General features: G+C 42.3%; 1 protein-coding gene across 1 annotated transcript in view; it reads right to left on the reverse strand.

Moving 5' to 3' along the window:
• Nucleotides 1-2,968: 2,968 nt before the first annotated feature.
• The window catches only part of LOC108783958 (coiled-coil domain-containing protein 50-like), an 82,818-nt gene continuing 63,538 nt past the window's right edge, over nucleotides 2,969-22,248 (reverse strand). Inside the window, exons 7-13 of the mRNA XM_018552678.1 lie at nucleotides 20,649-21,242; nucleotides 16,989-17,125; nucleotides 16,843-16,905; nucleotides 14,284-14,415; nucleotides 8,790-8,911; nucleotides 5,602-5,696; nucleotides 2,969-3,566 (exon numbers count right to left, since the gene is read on the reverse strand). Of these exons, the coding sequence (XP_018408180.1) occupies nucleotides 3,403-3,566; nucleotides 5,602-5,696; nucleotides 8,790-8,911; nucleotides 14,284-14,415; nucleotides 16,843-16,905; nucleotides 16,989-17,125; nucleotides 20,649-21,242 (1,307 nt within the window). The 3' untranslated portion in view covers nucleotides 2,969-3,402. The remainder of the gene's footprint in view (nucleotides 3,567-5,601; nucleotides 5,697-8,789; nucleotides 8,912-14,283; nucleotides 14,416-16,842; nucleotides 16,906-16,988; nucleotides 17,126-20,648; nucleotides 21,243-22,248) is intronic.

The raw sequence follows: 22,248 nt of genomic DNA on the forward strand, positions 1-22,248 counted from the left end.
TTTCAGCGCTTCGATCAGCGCTGAAAAACGCCCAGGTGTGAATCCAGCCTAAAGATTAGTTTGGAACTTTCCTCCTGCTAGTTTGAGGTCATGTTCCTGATCCCAACTTCATATTGAACATACTGCCCTCCTGAACCTTATTCCCTCCCTTGATGTATTTAAAAGGTTTTACTCATATCCTCCACTTCCATTCTTTTATAAAGGCTGCATCAAAGTTCTTACATTCTCTCCTGATATGTTTTTATTCCTTACAGATTCCCCAATTTTTGTTGCCTGTCTCTGGTTTTGTTCTACCTTATCAATGTCTTTTTGTAAGCGAGGTCTTCAGAACTGGACACATCATTCTAAAAAAGGTCTAACTAAAGATCCCCTTCCTGGTGATCCCTCTAGTGGTAACTAAAGATCTATATAGTGGAATCAGAAACTCCTTCCTCCTGCTGGAGATCCCTCTAGTGATAACTACAGATCTATAGAGAGGAATCAGGACCTCCTTCCTCTTGCTGGAGAGCCCTCTAATGATAACTAAAAGATCTATATAGAGGAAACAGGACCTCCTTCCTCCTTCAGGTGATCACTTTAGTGATAACTAAAGATCTATATAGAGGATTAAAAACCTTCCTCCTTCTGGTGATCCTCCAGTGGTAACTAAAGATCTATATAGGGTAATCAGGACCTTCTTCCTCCTTCTGTTGATCCCTCCCGTGAAGCACACCATAATTCTATTTGCTTTCTCCACTGCCAGGCTGCACTGTTTGCTCATTTTGCAATCTTTTCAAATGAGTACCCCTGAATCTTTTTCCACTGTAGTTCTGACCAAGACTGTACCACTAATATTGTGCTCTATCAGAGGATCCTTTTTCACTAAGTGCATTATTTTGCATTTGGAAAAGTTGAAATTAAGTTTCCACTGCTGCTTTGACCATTCTTCCAGCAATGCCAACAAACACCTCCGGAAATATCAACCCTATTGCACACCTTTGTGTCATCAGCAACAAAAAAAAAACCTTTGGTTTGATCAAAGCCCTCCTTTCAAATATAGTAGTGGCAGATCTAATCTTCACTGCACTGCACAGAAATGATATAGCAATCTGTTTCTCCAGGTGGCCCTGATGGTGAGGATTTGGAAAGCACTGGTTTGATGTATCTATGTGACTATTATGTTTGCCTGAAGAAGGAGCCACTCGGTTCCGAAACGTCGCTATAAATGTGACACTATCCCAGTCAATAAAAAGGTATTGAATTTGCATCAAGTTGGAGTGCGAGTGACCATTTATCGATTTTGTACTATTGGCGGAGGCATCTGCGGTCGCATCGGCACCCGCCCGGGTTTTGGGTTTGTTTCCGGTCAGGAGTGCGGTGGGATATACCTTGGTATTATTTTGGCTGGACACATGCTAATTCAATCAATAAATCAAAAGAACAGATCAGAGCAACCTATCACCAACAGTATATATATATACACTAATATTTTTAAGAAATGGAACTCTAGGCAGATATTAAAAACACCAATTCATGTATGTATGTATGCATTCTTTAAAACAAAATAAATGCATGTAATGTAATTATAACTACTGTAGATATCCGAATTGAATTTGGTATCTGCCTTTTGCAAACTCCTATACAGAAACACTTTGATAAAAGAGGGAAAGGGTGGCACTAGGAACTAATGGGATGTGCTGCAGTGCATATGAGCTGGCAAGAAACATTCTGAAAGGAGGATAGAACAGAGTGACTTATCACTGTACTTTTGTTCTGTCTTCACTGTCCAGTCACAGGGTCTGGGTGGAAATGTGACAGGGTTGTTTTGCTTAACAGGAGCAGAGAAAAGTCAAGCCACCATTCTGGCTTTGCTGTGTGGTGGGGCTGTGTATTTTTTACTTTAGACAGATATAAAAATCCTTTCACAGCTAAAACGACTTCCATATACAGTATGTATTTCAGTTGCACATTTAGCCATCTGCCTGGAAATTCAGCCTTAATCAATTTTGCGATTGTAAGCTGGATGGAATTGCATAACAAAGTTCAGCCAGCTTGCTAATAAATAAGATTTTAAAAATGCCTCCCCCCCTAAATAATCCAAACTCTGAGGCCTTGTTCACACCCAAAGCGTGTGCGTTCCAGAGCGGGTAGCTGCTGGAATGCACTGCGATTGCTGTGAAACTTCCCCCCGCGCTTTTGGGCAGGACGTGGCGTGGCGGTGCATTGAATTCAATGGCACCACTTCCACGACCCCCCGCAGTGCGATCGAACGCGCGGTAAAACTTTGCCACCGTTGCGTTCCACTGCAAATGCAAAAAATAGGGCTTGCGGGCGGGTTGGGCGTGGAAGCGGTGCCATTGAATTCAATGCACCGCCACGCCCCCTCCCGCCCCAAAACACGGGGTGAAGTTTCACAGCGATCGCAGTGCGTTCCAGCAGCTACTGCTCTGGAACGCACACGCTTTCAGTGTGAACAAGCCCTTACACATCTTCCAGCTTTGTCTAGGTGCAGATTCCCAAATGTTGGAAACCATTCCTCATTAGCCAGAGAGTTATTGCTAAAAGTGGAAACCCCCTTTAAGTTTGCTTCACTTTATTTTCTCTGTTGTGCATTAAAAAAAAAAAGATAACTTAATTCACACAAAAAAATGACAACGATTACAAATAATATGCTTATATTTGATATAAAACATGTCTTTCAAAGTAAAATTCTAAAGGCATTTTGAGATCTATACACAAAAGCACCAAAAGATACTGAAAGAACAAAAAAAACATAAAACAAAAAACAAATTAGTGCAAAATGTTTAAAAAAATTATTGTACTCCTATCAAACACTGCATTTTCACCGGCCAGAGACCGAGTAACACATAACAATTTGCAGTTAGTATAACTGAACATAAACAGAATAAGCCAATTTGGAAAAATAAGGAGAAACTGATTAACAGTTTAAAAAAAAAAACTTGACATTTTGCAAATCATTTCTGATGCATTTTCAAAAGGCAGTCATTTTAATTCTAGACTTGGATAATTCATGTACATGACAGACGGATAATCCACAATGCTTGTCATAAGCAAGTTTTATAGCACACAGCTAATAATATTAATAATGATATTATATTCCTCTAATAGACCGGACAGTAGGTTGCTAAAATGTGCTTCTTGGATGCCGAACACATATGATCGGCGCTATTAGTTAACAGCCATTCTCTAGAGTCAGAAAAAATGCCTAAGGCACCGGTATTCCAAAAGAAACGAAATTAAAATAGAATAAATCAGATTTTCGTCTTCATCCCTGAATGAGTTTATACACTTTTGCTGACGTACGTCGAAGAGCGCCCACGATGATGAACCGACACTGAACGCAAAGTTTGGCAATAGGATGGCAGCTAGAAGGAAATAAAAATAATACTTCTAAATCACAAGTCACTGCTGCTTGCATCCTTCCTTCTTGTCTTTGGGTTTATTGCGTCCCACTTTCTCTGCTTGCCTCTTTGTCGGTGGTATAAATATTGGATCGGTGCCATCGTCCATTAAGTCGTACAATCCATCTACCGGGACGGGTTGAGTCTGTGCCGAAACGGGAAATTCTGTAGATACAATGTAGACGGTGTTTTTTTTCATTAAAAGGATCATTACATCAAAAAGATTCACTAATATGTTATTTACAAAAATATGCTGGAGTGTACAGTAGTGTTAATTTCATCGACAAAATATTTTCGGGTTTTTTTCAGCATTTCCGTGACGAAAACGAAACGAAATACTAGGGCAGGTAACGGGATTAAAACGAAACGAATATTCTGAGAATTTTCATTGATGAACGAAAATGAAATGAAAGTTCTCAAAACGAAACGAAAATTAGTTCCCAGACTTGTGCATTTGGCTTCTGGTTCCCTGAGCACTTCCTGTAGTAGGGACAAGTGAACAACTGCATAATAACGGTCTTTAATTTTCGTCAACTAAAACGAGACTGCAAATAAAAATTAATCTGATGACTAAAATGTCACTAAAAATAAAAATGAATTTTCGTCAAAAGACTAAGACTAAAATGAAATTTGGTGTCAAAATTAACACTGGTGTACAAAGGGGGAATATGAGGGAGAACGGGGGGCATGTTGATACTGACAGACAGGCAAAAGCACCAGTAAATACTAGACAGTCAAAGAATAAATAGATATTGAGTCGAGTGGAGTACAGAAAAGTGGTGTGCAGTGGAAAAGAGTAGAGTATAAGGGAGTAGAGTACAGTAGGGCAAAGGGAAGTGGAGTACAAAAGAGTAGTGTGGAGTACAGTATTATAGAAGGTAGGGTAGTGTGGAGTGGAGTACAGCAGGGTGGTGGGAAGTGGTGTACAGTAGTAGAGGGGACTGGAGTACATTAGAGTAGTGTAGTATAGTAGGGTAGTGGGAAATGGCGTACAGTAGGGTGGGGGGTGGTGGAATATAGTAGGGCAGTGGGAAATGGAGTACATTAGGGTAGTGGGGAATGGAGTATAGTAGGGTAGTGGGGAATGGAGTACAGTAGGGTGGAGGGAAGTTTAATATAGTAGGGTAGTGGGAAATCAAGTACAGGAGGGGAATAGGGTACAGAAGGGCAATGGGGAGTAGGAAACAGTAGGGTAGGGGGGAGTGGAATACAGTAGAGAAGTGCAGTACAGTAGAGTGGAGGGGAGTGGAATACACCAGGATAGTGAGAAATGGAGTACATTAGAGTAGTGTTGCATGGAGTACAGTAGGGTAGAGGGGAGTCAGGCACAGTAGAGTAGTGTGGCATACCATAGGGTAGTAGGGGTTGGAGTACAGTTAGGTGGTGTGAAATATATTACAGTAGGGTATTGTAGAGTGAAGTATAGGGATGCACAGATACTGTTGTTTTCCGGTACGGAGTACCGATATTTATATTTCGGTACTCACCGATACAGAGCACCGATATTGGTTCTTCCGGTAGCATGGAGCCGGCTTCCCGGGCAATCAGGGAGCCGGCCAGCGTGTCATTAACCGTTGCCCGGCAAGCCAGCTCCATGTTGTTTGGCCGGCTCGAGGAAATACTTGGTATTGGCACCGATACTAGTATTGGTATCGGTGCATCCCTACTGGAGCACATTATGGTGGTGGAGAATGGAGTGCAGTTGTGTTGAGTGGAGTACAGAAGGGTGATGGGGAGTGGAGTACAGCAGGACAGTGTGGAGTGCAGTAGGCTAGAAGTGGTGTACAGTAGGGTAATGGAGAATAGGGAGTGGGGAACGGAGTACCATAGAGCAGTGGGGAGTACAGTAAGTAGTACAACAGATTACATAGACAGAGCATGTTTATATGAGAAAAAGACATGAAAAAAGAGATGGATAGTAATGTATGAGGTAAACTAAAGAGACACATACTGTATACCATCCATACTTCTTTAAGTGTCACCGTGAAAAAGGGTGCATTGTACAGAACACAGATATAGAGTTTGTACTGTGGGGTACAGTCTGATAAGAGCCAACAAGTTGGATTCAAGCTTAAGAGATCATATCAGGACTATGGACAGCGTTCTGGAACATTCCAGAAGACAATTATCTAGAGAGGGAAGTAAAACATGTAGACTGGGCACTACACACATGAACATCATGAGCAATGCGATTATGCACCTTCAGAGCAGACAGTGAATACTTCTGGGTGGGACTCCTTCTTAGATTTGAACGTTGGATCGAGTTCCTCTGCGATATTCCTGGGAGAGCTCAGCCTGTAAAGGAGGATGAATAGTATGAATGATACAGTCTATGACCTTGAAGTCCTTTATCAAAAGACAAGCCTAGACAAACCTTCCAAATGTTAGGCGACGGCAACAATGCCGCTTTGATCTGACAACAAATCTCACCCGTCACCTCAACAACTTCTCTCCAAACTATCCTAATGAATACACTGAAGAAACTTCTGCATGGACTTTGTGCAGAGTGACTGCAGCATAACCATGTATGACCTTCACCAATGTTATCTTATATTTATATGATGTCATTTTGGATCAGTCCAAGCCCTGATGTAAGGGGAGCTCTTGAACCTCTGAAACTTGCTGGCTAAATAAACAGATCTTGTGTGAGCTTTTTTTTTTTACTTCCAAAATCCCAGTTCTGTCTTTACCTTTCTATCCTGATTTTTATTTCCGTCTGTCTCTCTGTTGCAAATTTTCCCACACTTCCTGTCTGGTAACGTATAAAGAAAGTGAAGGAAAATCTCTCTAATGGAGACCCAGATAGCAGTAAAAACAAAACCAGACAAGGGGTTCTAACCCTTACCTACTGTATCCAAAACTAAAAAATAAACATTTTTAGCTTGACTTGCACTTTAAATCAGAATGTTTATATTCAGTGAAGAATCCTTGGTGCCTGTCTAATCTCTGGGTAATAACAGAGGCAAGAAATATGTCATCCAATGATAGTTTCCGCTAGTATAAAGCCATACACGTTTATTTTGTTCTTGTTCCGCAGAATTCCCCTCATCCGCGCTGTCTAGTGTGAACGGGGGAATTCTGCGGAGCAAAAATAGATCTCCCCTGAGAGCTATTGTATACAAGCAGCTTCAGGAGCGTGTTTGCTTGAATATCCGATGAGTGACTGCATCTGATTGACTGCAGACCCTGCACTGATATCAATATTCCACCCGGTTCCCTTGATTTGTCAACACAAGGAATGACAGGGCCACCCATGGCCCGAATGCCACCAGGTTCACAGGAATTAGACGAAATTCAAGATGTAGGTGGCCAGCTTTAAGCGGCTGAGGACACAGTACACCAGACTGCGCTCTGGTTCAAATGCGAACACAGATCAGGGAAAGAATACACACACATTAGTGAATGCTTTTAGTGTAGAATGGCAGCCTGCACTGCAACCTGACTTACACTTACAGACCGTAATGAGTACACTTCATTCAAGATTTCCATCGAGCTATACTGGTACGCAGCCCACAATGTGTGGGCGGTGGTTATTTTCAGCAGCCTGATGTCTCAAAAGAAGCAAATTAACCTGCAGCTAAACCAATGTTTAAAATGAGCCACCAGGAACATTATGGGTTAGCAACGGAGAGAAATGTGGTGCAGTGGTAATAGGTTCCATTTCTATGCGGATGGTAGATGGACCTTTGTGGTAAGGTTAGACCTATGGAACAGAGACACAGGCCCTGGTCTAGGGTAGCCAAACGTCAATGTCGCCAAACCTAGCAACAGTGCATTTGTTTCTTGCACACCAAGAACATATACGCAATTTGAAGGGTTTTATCAATTCAAAAGGGTGGCATCCATTCACCCCAAAATATAGTTACGTAGGTTGAAAAAAAAGACACAAGTCACTTGAGTTCAACCAACAGAGGAAATAAAATATATGAATAAATAGAAATGCTTCATAAACAAAAACCCTATTCCCCAGGTTGATCTAGAGGAAGGCAGAAATCCGCTATAAAGCATGGTCTAAGTTCCTCCAACAGGGCGGAAAATCCTTCCCGAATCTCAACTGGTGGGTCTTGACCCAAAAGTGGGTTGCGAGCCTGTGTTCAGTGGGTCGCCGCATGCCTTCCACTTTTTTAGGCGAGAGGCTCTTCTGCCTCCCCCTAGAGCACCACTACCCCTGCATCAAGGCTTAATAAATGGAATGTAGAGTTGAATGGACTCAAACTAGAACACATGGGCTCTTTTTTTTAATGAAGTTGAATGACGAATACTACAAAGTATTTTCAGCTATTTCAATGCTTGGTTTGAGGCCCATTTCTGTATGGCTACACTTTGAGTCACTTCTAGATAACCATCAATGGAGGGGGTCATAGCAACCAATGGCTGCAGAGGATGACTCCTGAGGCCACTAGTTTCAAGGATGCCAGCAGTCCTAGCAACCAAAAACTGAAGAGGAACCTGGTCTGGACATGGACCGATCGCTGACCTGTGTTGGGCTATGGCTTGCAGTGGATGCATCGACCTTGGAGGCTGTCACATCACTGTCAGCCAGCCATAATTGAGCGCAGGTCAGTGATCGGTCCATGTCCGGACTGTGTGCAGACAGGGACAGTTAGAGGGCCGCAGATGGCACGTGGGCCGTAAAATGCCCAGGTCTGTTCTGGTAGCTGCCTTACCAGAACCAGTGTGTGTGAAAACCTCTTTGCGCTTTAACAGCACCTTTAAATCCCAGCCGTCTCAAACATTCTTTCAGGAATTGTTTTTTGGCTTTGATATGAAATTTACATCATTAAATGGATGTGTGTGCTTGTTCTTTATCATATTAAATACCCCTAAACTGACATTTCAGTAGACACTGCTGGGCAGAACCAGTGAACAGTTTCTCCATTGGTGAGATTTCCTTGCTACAGTTTAAGTCTCACATAGGGGAGTTGTTAAGAGGGGAGGTCCAGCCACCACCCCAACAACTCTAAGGTCCATATTACTTTTCAAACATGACCTGCATGTAACAATGTGTTAAGTGACGTTAACCTCAATAACAAGCCCGACTTCAGCCAAAACATTTTGGGGACGCATTAAACTGCTTGAAGGGATTACCCTTCATTTCCTGCCATGGGAAATCTCTCCAATAGGAACACAGACAAATCCACATTTTTAGTAGAGTGCGGAAAGGCTTGAACTTCTGACAATGTTTTTATTACAGTCCGTGTCTTCCAGTCCCAGTGACAATCACTCCCACCCATTTCTTTTACAGGTGTCATAGGGATCAGGAAGTGAAGGAAAACCTCACCAATGGGGACACATAGAAATTTAAACCGAAAAAAAAAATAGGAAAAACATTTTGGCTGGACGTTGGGCTTTAACGTTTCAGGTACTTGGAAGACTGTGAAATCTTACTTGGCCTGGTCGCAACTTGCTTCCACTGTTGACAGCTCCATTTTCTCGGGTGTACGACACTCGGTGGGTGATGCCAGGCCCTCAGAGTCCAAACGTCCTTGGTTATATGAAGGCACTTCATTCTGAGGAAACCAAGATGAGGTCACCTAATCATACCAGCTAACTCAAGCAATACAAATCTTCACAAACCTTGGTCATATCTACTCATTATTCTACAAAGTCCACCCCCTCTGGGGCCTAAAAATGAAATGTCAGGTCATTTTTTTACCCAAGATTTACCTCCTCATGGCAGACAAATTAAGTGTTTGTACTATAACCCCAATAATGGCTGATTCAATCTGATGAAGCCGCTATGCCTACCAGAGTGCAGCATCTTGAGATGGGTTGTGTCTTGAATATAGCTGGGGTTTTACACACCAGAAGCTTTAAGATATTTCGCAGCCAGCCTGAGAAATGCCAGCATTCCAATACCTGAGTATTTGGATCTGCTTGTAATTTATTATTTTTTATTATAAAGAAGTTATATAGAGCCAACAGACAGCACAGCCCTTTACAAAATAAAGGGAAACAGTGCAGTTACAATACAATTAAAGACAAGAGGGTAAGGAGGAGTCCCTGATCATGAGAGTTTACAATCTAAAAGGAAAGGGGCAATCGATGCAAAATTTGGTGCAGCGAGTAGTGTTTAAAGCAGAACTGTAGGTACATTTTATTTTTAAACCTGCACTGCAAGGCTTAAGTGCTGGTATTTGTTTAGCCGAGCAGGCTTGATTTTAGACTGGTCCCTTCCACATTGCTCCCCCTCCACTGCAGCGCTCTATGGTCCCCGAGTCATCACATTGTATATACATACGCCAAGGGACATGCAGCGGAGGAGGAGAGAGGCTGGAGGGATCACTGTCACAGCCGGGCAGCTCTGGGATTGGGTGAGTTTCTTTGCTATTTTTGAACCTAGACAAAAATGAGCACTTAACCCTTGCAGTGTGGGGGTAGCCCCACTGCAAGGGTTAATATATATGTTACCTGGAGTTCTGCTTTAATAGCTGCCTGTGTGCTTCTTGTGTGTAGTCAATGGTGTTCATTATGACCAAGGTTCCCCTTTTATCTGCAGGGTTTATACTAATCTCCTTGTTCTTTTTGACTAACGGTTGTTTGTCCCTTTGCGGATTCTGGTTCTGTACCTGCCTTTCATTTCTCTGCTGAATTTGTCTGAAGCGATCAATATACACAGCCTGTCCAAAAAGCACAAATCAGGGCCAATAGTCCTGGATTGTACGCAAAGATGGCGAGGGCTCACCCAAAACCTGGAGCTTCAAGGAGAGGAGGAGAGCGCTGGAGTGAGGAATAAAGCAAGTAGTACAACTTATCCCTCTATAGGTCTAGACTTAACAAGCATTTAACTCTTAAAGTGCGGGGAGGCCCCAGTGCAAGGATATGTTTACTTTTAGGAGTTCAGCTTTAAGTGTGAGTTTTGAAGCTCTTTGTTGTGAATTAGAATTCTCTGCAGTCTTTTGTAAAGAGATTGTAGTTTATTGTGCATGTTACTGGTGTCATTCTCCAGCAGTCTAGCTGTGCCCTGTATTTCCTCTTTTACTTATGTTCTTTTTCGACTGTAGCAAATTGTGGTCATTTGGTTTTGCAGCTTTTCAGAGCTCCAGGTACACAGATGTTCTACAAATCTGCTGTTGATCGCGTGCAAAGTGGGGTTCTGACTTCTGAGTCCTTGCGGGATTAAACGTTCGTTTTTGCATGTGGTCAAGAAGAAGATGTCGCTGTCCAGATGTGCAAGTTTCTTCAGATGAGTGCGGTGCATTGCTATCATAGTAGACTTAGAGTATTGTGCCATATAAGCCATCAATTAATGCAGAAAGTTTAGAGCCATAGGGCCTGATTTATAAACTAGATGGGAGGCGAGGAGCATAGAAAATTCCAGATTCATTTGAAGAGCTGTTCCTTGTGGTAATGGTTTATCAATCAACCACCGAAATGATACCCTTTATTAGCTAAATTTAGTCATTTGGAATTCCTTAGATCCCTTCTTCAAGCTTTATGCAATTCTGAATATTTATATACAGAGTTACAAGTAGGAGCAATGAAATATAAATAGGGATACAACTGCTTATTGTAAAGGGTAAAGTTGGCCATATAAGAGAACATTTTTTTTTCATTCACCCTGCAGGGGCCAGGGGCCTGTGAATAAACAAGAGGTGGATGTATGACAGAGTCACCTTCCCTCATTCAGAAAAGTCTTTGCATTCTGGGAAAATAATACAAGGCATTTTGAACATGGACGAGGGGACAGGAAGAGGGATGGCGCTATTGCTTCACAGTGGCAGCGGCATTTGTCATTCCTGCAGTGCGTGAAGATCGCAGCTGTGGGGGTAGCCAGCGTCACTGAAGGGGTGTTTTACAGTAACCAGCAGAACATAGGAGATACTTCATTAGAGGGAACTTGTGTGACTAGTGCTATAGCTCCCAAATTTTTTTTATGGAGTTCATGTTTAAGGGTACCGTCACACCAGCAAGTGCTGCTGGTGTGCATGTCCCCAAACAGTGCTGACACGCTTGATTGAGACACACTGTACTGTCTTTTTTTTTATTGGTAGAACTTTATTGAAATGTTTCCAAGAACCACCCGCACTCCAATGATGGGGGTGCTTGTGGTGATCACATGGATGGCGTTGTGAAAACCTCGGCAGGTCCCCGGCACACACAATGATAAGTTCAGATATCAATATTTCTTTGATATGTTTATTTACAGTGTCACAGCACGTCATTAAAAGCTGAAGCAAGCGTTTCGGGATCTCGCAGGGACCCTTCATCAGAGGGACTTAGTGACCTGAAGAGTGTCACAGCATGTCATTAGAAGCTGAAGCCAGCGTTTCGGGACCTCACAGGGACCCTTCATCAGAGCGACATAGTGACGTCACTATGTCACTCTGATGAAGATTCCCTGCGAGGTCCCGAAACGCTAGCTTCAGCTTCTAATGACATGCTGTGACACCCTTCAATAAACATATCAAAGAGACATTGATATCTGAACTCATCTTTGTGTGCGACATGCAGAGATTATCCTTTATTAAAATGTGACATTTCTTCAGTTCTATGGGCTCACTGCAGTGTAATGCAGCTGTATCGTATCTGACTGCATGCTGTACTTTTTCTATGTTGTGAACCGAGCCCCATTCATGACAAGGCAAATTGCCTTGTCTTGCCTTTGGGCTGTGCTGGAACAAACGGCCAGTGCAGCCCAAACAGAGATAGTGTGAACCTGCCCTTAAGCATCGCACACCATGAAAAAGGCAAGTGAAGCTATAACCAGTGTTTACTGGAGTTCTTCTTTAAGCCTCATGGTGATAAAAAGAGGAAATGATCAATTATGCGACGTTTCCCCCATGAACTCAAATGTGCAGGGTTATTTTCAGCTTCCTGCTTTGTATTAGCTGAGCAATGTGGTTACTTATTAACGAGCAAAGGGAACAGACTTTTACAGAAATTGTAACTATAGATCTATAAATGTCCATGCCCAATGCGCGGCTTCAGAGGAAACTGTCTAACGTCTTCTGGTTATTGAGATAAGTCGGGACGCAGAACTGGTGACAGAGCTCAGAAAAACAAAGGGTTAAAGGTATCTGAGGTAAGCAGGCCCTGCAAACTTCGCCAGGTGTTTAAATGGTGCTCATACAAGCCATACTGAGTCATAATTAGAACCTGCAGATCAGATCTCAGAACCCCTTAAAATAGATGTAAACCCTAAATGAATGACCTATACTATGCTAAAGCACTGTGTACCAAAAACCATTGCCATTATTTAGTTACAAAATACATGATTTCATCCTTTGTTGCAGCTCAGTGCTGATGATCTCCTGAAGCCTCTTTGCAGCTACTTGCAGTTTACATGCTCTCAAGTAATGGCTGCAAGGCATTTCTCATGGTGGGTTTCATGATGGTGTCAATGGACCATGCCTGCGTAATGTGCATTGAAACTGGAAACTGCCACTTGTAGTCAACGTCGGTAGCTCTTGTGACAGGGTGAGAAGGCAGTAGCACAGTTGGAAGACAAGGACAGGGCATTGCCATTTTATAACAGGAAGTCCCTGAACAAGAACCCTCATGGCAGGATCACAGGTATAATTTGTATAAAAGCTGCAGATTTCAAAGCATTTAAAATGACTTCTGAAAGAACATTCACGGGTTAAAATGTATAAATGATTTTACTTATTGGGTTTACTTCTACTTTAAAGTGAATTGGTCATTACGGAATTATGGACCAGGTCATTGCAGCCTTGCTTCTGTTAATGCCAACTGCCCCAGCTATCATTAAACTGTCAAAGCCACTGTGACCCACAACATATAGATCAGCAAATTCAGACGATGGACAGAAGGGCGGATCTACACATTTGCTCTGGGTCAACAATAGTACAGAAGCTAGAAGGTTAGCTTAATAGCCAGGTCAGTAGCATTTGAGGTCAGCAAAGGCCGCTTTTCTTGTCATGCAAGGTTTCCACTAGTGACCAAAAGGCACCAACTAATGTTTGAAATTGACAGTGCACCTCCACACTTGGAAGCAGATCTATGCCCCCCATTTCAAGAAACAACATGTGTGTACCCAAAGAAACTAAAAAAAGCACAAAATCAGATTTGATTGAATTTCTTGAACAAAGCTTAAAGAGCATCACTAGTGGTAAGGGGGGCAAACTGCTACAGCTATGATGTGTGGGCGCCTAGATGGCAAAAGGCACATAGGCAGTCAGCCCAGTAAGGGGAAGACTGGTAAAAGTGCAGGTTCAGCATCACCGAGTATACCTTGCTGCCCAACCACTGACTTGTCACACAGGCCAGAAGCTTATTAACGCTAAGTCTATGATTTTAATCCGGCTCAGCTTCACTGAGCTGCAATGAGGACAGAGTATCTGAGTATCTGGTATTGACACTCTAGCCTCAGAGCTGCCCCCCATGCCTTCATTGGCCTAATTGGTCTCATTGGTGGCATGGTCCTTGCCCACCTCCTTGACCGTACTGTATTTACAAAGTGAAAACTTGCCAAGAGCTTTGCATGTACCTTCCATTCTCCATGTGATGATGACTGGCCAATCAGAAGCCGAGTACTCCACAGCGGGAATACCCGAGGGGGGGGGGGTCATATGATCCCCCCACACATAGAGGTACAGGGGTTTTGATGAGCTCAGTCAGTGGATTGGGAGGGGGGGATGATGCCGGGTGAGGGGTGATCAGGGCTATATAAACTCCTTGAGGTTCCTTATAAAGTAAACCTGCTACTTCCTCAAGTTCAAGCTCAGTACAGGTCCGCTACCATTATTTGGAAGAACCAAGTCCACCCTGCTTTTCCTGCCCTCCTAGGTCACTGCATTAGGTTTATTTCTATACTGCTCAATCCCTTTAGAAGAGCAGCAGATACATTATGCACAGTAAAGTTCTAAACCTTTATCTGGATTCAGCAGGCCCTGAAAATTATCCATCGATGTGACTTTACCTTTATTCCTATGCTTTTCCTATCGGAGAAGCTACAGATGCTGCCGTCATCATCACTGTCCCCTGGCAGGTCCAGGTCCTCCGACCTCCTATTGGCTCTCAGCTCCTGCCTCTGGATGTACTTTGCGATCTCCTAATGTAAGACAAACAAGAGAATTACTGTGATAAGTCTCACATATCTAATCAGAATGCAGCTAATATGCCCACAATAAACATCAGCTTCAATTAAAGATGCATCTGTACTTACCGGTTTCCCTTAGTTGCCCTGCAAAATCCTACAAATACTATTAAAAGGTCAACTAATGCAGCTTCCTGTGATGGGTGGATGAAGCTCCTGCGCTACTTTTGAATTCAAAGCAGTGTTGTGCCTGCTTGCACTACATTGGGACGAGAAGATGTTGCAGGGGGGTGCGGCTATCGGCATTGTCACTGCTGATTTCATAAGCCTGCAGCTTTTAAATTAGCATCTGGCCACACCCATACCGGCCAACTGCTCTCTGGATTGGAAAAACTGACTGTGCTGCAGGAACCCTCCCACTGTGAGCTGCAGTGTCTGGGAGGGGGAGCATGCGAGACACAAACGAAGAAAGATTTGTATAAATCAAGGGAAGTACATTTTTTTTTTAATTGATAAGGCTCTTGCATCAGATCGTAACTGACTGCCACACAGCAGCCTTTAGATGTACGTTAACTCTTTTCATTATAGGCAGTTTATCTAGCTACAGAGTTGCTAATAAATACTGTAATAAACACAAACACAGCAATGTTGACTCTTTTAACCTCAAATGTTTTTTTGGTTTCAAACAACCACATGATAAAAACTTACTTTTAATCACTTTGTTGATGAAAGCCACCAAATTACAGGGAATTAGCCTAGTGTATAGCATGCATAATGCCTCGCTCTGCGATTTTCAGGCAATTTCAATTGCTATGAGCCGACATGCGATTGAAAATACAAGCCAGTGGAGGAATATGTGCCAATCTGTGCGGTGACATAGGAAGGTTGGAGGTGAGGAAACTAAGGAGGGGATAGGGAGAGAAACTACAGTTTGTGGCCCTGGGATACCACCTTCTGCACTCAAGCGTCGGAGATGCAAGTTGTCAAAGCATCCACAAAGGTTACATAGTTAGTCAGGTTGAAAAAAGACACAAGTCCATCGAGTTCAACCTTTAGGTTAATAAATGTCCTTCCACTCTGGAAAGTGGAGATGCTCCTACAAGCAGAAGAAGGCTTGTCTGAGAATTTTGTCAGAATCTGTCCGAGAATTTTGCAGACATTGCGGGCAGACTAGGAACCAAGTTTCAGGGTCTCAATGAGGAAGTCAAAGGGGTGGGAAATTAAAGGAACATTTCTTAATAGTCGGAAAAGGGGAAGGAATTTGCAGTCTATTTCTTAGGCTTCTTCTTCAGCTGAGGATGATGGGCCCTTGTAAAACCAGTAGCATCCTTGATATTATCAATAGTCAGTGTGAAGAGTTATCCTTCAAAGGCCGTGGGGACCAAACACTTCTTGCACATATGGGTTCTCAGTCCAGCACTTTAACCAAAGTGCTCTAAGCATGTGTACGGATATGAGACATATGTGAGGGATATAACAGGAGGCTTCCAGCAAACCATCAACAGAAATTTAAAAGGTACAGCCATCTGCTCACTGTGTACAATAAGCAAGGGTTAGATCTCTTTTGAGGGATTTCGACCAGTCAGACATGTTTTGACAGAGTAAAGTCACAGCCAGGATCAGGTTAAGAATAGGATCCACATTCTACTGGAATAGTAAGTACATTTAAGGCGGGACACTACCGGATGCATGAAGAAACAGGCCACTTCAGTAAAAAATCCTCACCAAATAGGCTTGTGGGAAAGCAATCGCTTGTCAGGATGCTTCCAAAATCGATATAGAAAGAATTGGAAAAGCGGGCGCAAAGGAAAAATCTTTGCGGCTTTTGGAGTTTTAAATGACCAAAAACTGGAAACAACACAGGTAGAAGCAGCAAGCTAATCATCTAGTTTCTAAGGTGATGCACACTGCATCATTAAGAGCCAACACAGTCTATTTGAACTTGGGACTTTGACCTCACTTGTATCCAATCAGCCATCACGCACTACATAGCTTTTGCTAGTTCTTAAGCTGGTCATACAGATTTTTTGATAGAGTCAAACTTTTAATTCCTTTTTTTTTAGGCGAAATTAGACATAAAATGCGGATTTCCATCAACTGCAAGAAAACCGGACTTAAATTGTTCAATCAAACAAGGCAGAAAAATCCAATGGACTTCCAAAAAATGCTGTCGTTTTTAGCTATCAATTTACTAAACAGCTTTAACGTCACAATCCACCAAATTCTGGTGGTCAATCAAATTTGTGGGTGGTAGATTGCTTAGTTCTGGTAATTACTTGCAATCATATTTGTGATTCCCGGCTGCAGGAAAATGGTTCAAAATGACGAAAATTGCTACATCTATGACCAGCTTCAAGAAGGTTGTCTACTCAGAGTGTGGTCACCTTAAAACACATCCATAACTAAGGCCTGAAAAATATTAGTTGTTAAACTTGTTCTTACTTCATCCTGTGCGACCTGAGCTGCACGGAAGTCCTCATGCTGGTCATGCCGTTTCAGTTTTGCCTGCAGAAGACATTCAAAATAAATGACGTTACTGACGGCAGTTTCTCAGGAAGAAGTTAGTCAGATGAAGCATGCTCACTTACTACACGTTTTTCTTCCTCTTCCTGCAATCGGCGTGCCAGTTCTTCATCCCGTAAGAGCTGGTCTGAGCTCTGGACCTGCAGTTCGGCCATTTTCCAGTGCAGGGGGTCTATGTCGAAGTTTGGCCTGGTGTCCTCACCTTGTTGCACAGAAAATATAAAAGAAGGGGTCATGTGTATTCTTAGATTGGTTTCTTATTACATACTGGTGTGAGCATAGTAATATTCAACTCAAGAGCCTGTCTGCCCTAACTAGAAGCCAGCTGAGAATTCCATTGATATTACACCTAGACTCCAGCTAAATATTTTCTGATCCATCGATCAGCTAACTCTGTTTCTATTTCTTAGAGTGTATCTAAAGTCAGAATGTGTCTTTTTGCTTTAAATAACTCTAAGAAAAAAAAAAAACTTTTACCCTTCCAGTGGGGCTACCCCTGGGCTCCGGCGGCTACTGATGGCATCACGTTTTATGCAGGTCCACTGACCTGCATTTTACTTAAGGATGCTGAGGGACATTCCTGGATGCACTCCATAGCCAGAATAGAGCAGGAGCCACTCCATAGCCAGGTGAGAGCTGACAGCCGCAGGAGTAAGGATTAGATGAGTAATACAGCTTTATTATAGCCCCCTAGGCAAAATGAGCACTTAACCCTTGCAGTCCGGGCATATCCCCACTGCAAGGGTAAGTTTTTTTTTCTTATTTAATTATTCCTGACTTTTGTTACTGTGACATCATTTTTGTGACACAAAATTCTTCTAGGGTCTGCTGCCTGAAGCTTAGTTCCTTTTGATGTAGGTATGACACCAACATTACATCTCCCGAAAGCCCTTTCCCTTGATAAAATCACAGAGAAATGTGCATGTATTGCTTTTTCCATTTTTTCCAGACATAGATTTTAAGCTTCATTGTGTCAGTTTAGCAAAATGGCCAACCTGGGGGTGGAAAGTGTATTTTGAATCAGCGTAAATGAAACCCTCACAAACGGAGAACCCCTTGTATTGGCACAAAGCCAGAGTACTTAGATGACCGCTATCTAAACAGCCTTTTTCAGACGTCACCTGGTAAAGGGAAGGTGCTTATTTGTAGAGTGTCTCCAGGGATTCACACTTTACTGAGAACCGTCATAAAGCCAATGCGAAACAAAAACAAAACATTCACCTCATCAACTCCACATGACGCCGATTGTACAAATAAACCTATCATTTGGTACTTAAATAGAATCTGAACGCTTTACTTTCTTTTCCAATAAAAGGATTTAAGCTATCAGATTGCACTGTCATTTGATGAGTTCTTTATAAAAATTCCGAGGGGATTTCTCTACCTGGCTTTGATTGCAAAAAAGTCCCTAGACTGTCAATGACAATGACTAGAATGAGCACCATTGTGAGGCAATCCCAGTATTGTTGTTATGAACAAAGGGCAAGGATTTATGGGTCATTCCAAACAAAAGTGATATATTAGCTATTATTGGGCTAAGTGAGCTCCTGTCTTCTTCTATGTTTTAGATGCTCCATTAGTGATATCGTCCAGCCTTTCTCCGGACAGTTTCTGTCCCAATAAATATCAAATGCTCTAGATGGATCTCCGCTCTCAAGGTCATCTACTTTGGCTGGGGGTTGGTATGGTTCGTCTTTGCGGGAGAGAAGTACCAAGAACGTGGAGGATTCACTGCACAACTGGACTGTGGAAACCTTTTTGGTTAGTTTTTTACATGGCACAGGATACAGCTAAACACAGAAACATCGAAGAGCACTGCATCCTGTGTTGCTTAATAAACTAGAAAATATTTCAAACAATGTTTTCCACAGTCCGGTTGTGTGGTGAATCTTTCACATTCTTTGTATTTATCTGGTCTTGCCCCCTGGGAGTTTTGTGTGTTCCCACCTACATTTGTGTAATCCAACATGGGTAGTGGGAACCCCTCATAATGATCACTAACAGAGTCTCGGATGAGTGTAGAAAATTGACAGGTGGTCTAGCTCCATTTTTTGGGCACTGTTCCTTATTTCCTTGTCAGTAAGCACAATTACTATCTAAAATAACTTTTCTACAATTTTACATCAGTACTCATTTCCTTCAATTGTAATGTATAACAGACCAAAAGGAAAACTTCTTTCAAACATGTAAAACATCAACTGAAGAAGCACAGCCTACCCGGCTAAGCAGCTGTATCTTTTACCATGGTGTATACCTTCTGCACTTGGCTACTAAAACCCTAAAGTTGCTGGTATTGGTTGAGGTAAAGTTCTTGACAATGTTAATGAAAAAGTCGATCTCTCCACTTCGTTTTTTGGCTCAGTAATGTGGCGAATCCTATTTAATTATTTTTTTTCATTATTCAGGAGATTCAGTCGCGTATAGCCATCATTTGGATCCCGTGATCCCAAGGGGTATGGAGACCCCTGTTTAAGAAGATCTAATATATAGTGTCTTTACAATAACTGGGCCACCCTAGTGATGTCCTAATTGTAATAAACCATTTGATCCTGAAAAGTGTTATTAGGTTTTGTGCAAACATATAGAAAATGTTGCAAAAAACACCACAAGAAAAAAAGCCATGAGCACACTGTTAAAATGACAATGTTAATACCACGGCACAGACATGGTTAATATGGAAACTTTGGAATATGGAATGTTTTTTTCCTGTAAGGTTTTCTTTTATTGGACATGAGCAAAGGACAAACCACTATATTTCTTAAACAAATGGTTCCCCCCTTTGTCTAAAGATTGACTTAGGGTGTTTTCATTAAAGGGGACTTTTAATGTTAAAGCATACAAAGACATTTTAGACAATTGTGCACTTCCAACATGGTGGCCACAGTTTGGGGAAGGCCCTTTTTCGTTCCAGCATGCCTGTGCCCCTATACACAAAGGGTTTATATGGTTTGATTAATTTTGGCATGGAGGAACTTGAGTGGTCTGCACAGAGCCATGACCTCAACACTATGGAACATTTTTGGAATTAATTGCAACACCAATTGCAAGCCGGGTCTTCTCGTAATGTACCTGACCTTAGTGGGCAAAAGGGGCATAAATTCAAACAGACACACTCTAAAATCTTGTGTCCAATAGCCTCAAGGGTGGGAGCGGGATGGGGGGACGGGACACAACTCCACATAATGCACATTGTTTTAGAATGGGATGTTCAACAAGCTCATGGGTGTGATGGATAGTAGTCCACAAGATTTTGGTCATATAGTGTATGACCTATATATTGTGGAGACCTTTTGGTGGTTAGAGCAACACATAAGAGGGTTCACCATAAGCTAGGCTTTTAAAGTGATTGTCAGGAGAGCATATAAGGAAACAAAACAATCCATACTATGAATGGGAATCTGATAACAAAGAAGTACAAAAAGAGACTACTTATCTGAAAGACCACATCAATTTCACATGACCTAATCTTTTACACTGGGATTAGAGAAATAGGGTCCGCCAAAATGCAGACTGCTAATAGCTATTGTGTTATTAGAACTTTCCCAAACATTGATTCCAATGTCATTTGTCAGTAAATTGAGCAGGCACAATTTGCAGCCTTCACCAACCAACCATGCTGAGTTTAAAGCTGCGTGGTTGTTCTAAATAGACCTTTAAGACGGTCTAGTTCCCAAAAACAATAACAACTTACAGGAAACTCTGTGCTATTATCATCTATTTAGTACCTGTTCTCAAATCGTGACTCGACAACCTAGACGAATGATTATTAGAAGATCGATGGTGATGGTGGTGGTGGTGGAGTTCTCGATTTTGGTTCCATTGTGAACGGCGACTTCTTTTGTCTCTAGCACAATGTTCTGGGTAGTCATCACTATCTGAGCTGGAGCGCCTACACCGATCAGAGTGGTGCTTGCAGTGTTTTTCTCGGTGGCTTCTGAGTTTCTCATCTTTGCGGACCTTATCCTTGTCGTGGGTGGGAGTTGCCTCAATGCCACTCGAATGGCATGGACTCCTCTCTGCTGAGTGTCTAGGGTTCCTATATGGAAACTGCACTTGATCCTTACGACCAGGCTCTTTCCACTGATCAGGGGTTTTGGAATTTTTTGACCCGTTGCTGTCATAGTGGACTTGACCAAAGGAGATGCGGCTAGGATTCATTCTGCTGGAGAGTTCCTCAGAACGTTTTGGAATGTGTTCCCTCTCAGAGCTTCTTGGACCTCGTATGTAATCTGAGGAGCTTGTGTATTTAGAATTATCGTTTTGGAAGGAGTAGCCTTCCTCTTCGTCATCATTGTCCAAGAATGGCAAGCCACTTTGCTCTTGTTTACACATGCAAACACAAAGTGTAGGTTAGTAAGCTTTAGACACACATCTACAACAAGTCTACAAGCAAGGAAATGCTCTTGCATAGTTTCAGATAGAACAGATCTCAACAGACAGAGACATGACAATAAGTAAATACGCATTAGCATGATGACTAGATACATTTAGCTTTGGGCACATACATGACTCAACAGACACATATTATTGGCGTGCACACCACAAACAGCTTGTGCTGAAGCTGATTAGATCCTGCTGCATGCTTGTTAAAAGCATTTTCCTTAAGTTTACCTAAAATACATATTTGGGTTAAAGCTGGATGCTGGCAGGGCCAGTTACCTACTGGCATGTTGTTTCCTTCAGGAACTCCAAACCTGAGATCTCTAGTGCTCAGCTCTGCTCATTAACACTAAATGGTGCAAAAGCTGTCAGATTCCATGGTGGGTTGTACAGTGCTAGAAAATCCAGAGGTTCACTTGACCAGCATCCACACATACCTGAAATAGCAGTTGTGGGCTCACAGATGTCCTGAACAGATGCTTGTCAGTGACATCCCATAAATGCAGTATATAATGCATATCTGTCAGGGGTTCTGTCTACAGCATACATAGAAAAGGACACATCCTATAGCACAATGTATATTACACTCCTGTCTTACCATTCACTCCTCTATACTGCCACCTCCAACCTGACTGATGAGCACCTGCAATCTGCTCTACCCTTGGAATTCCGAGTACCCAGAATTCCTCTAGACTGACTGCCCATGCTAAGCGTTTGCTTTATTTTACTTACATTTTTAATAATTACACATGTACAGAGTTTTTCTCCACAGTCACAATTTTGTTTTTGTCATCATTAAAAATTCATTATAAGCCATTATTGTTCTATTGCTAATAAATGTATTCAGCGCATTGTACATACTGCATAAGTGTCACTATCATGAGCACCATGAACGTTACAGTTTCCAAAGACCATCTAATGCAGATCAGTAAAAACGGGATGGGG

This window comes from Nanorana parkeri, unplaced genomic scaffold, assembly GCF_000935625.1.
Source record: "Nanorana parkeri isolate BGI_ZX_2015 unplaced genomic scaffold, ASM93562v1 scaffold94, whole genome shotgun sequence".
NCBI lineage: Eukaryota > Metazoa > Chordata > Amphibia > Anura > Dicroglossidae > Nanorana > Nanorana parkeri.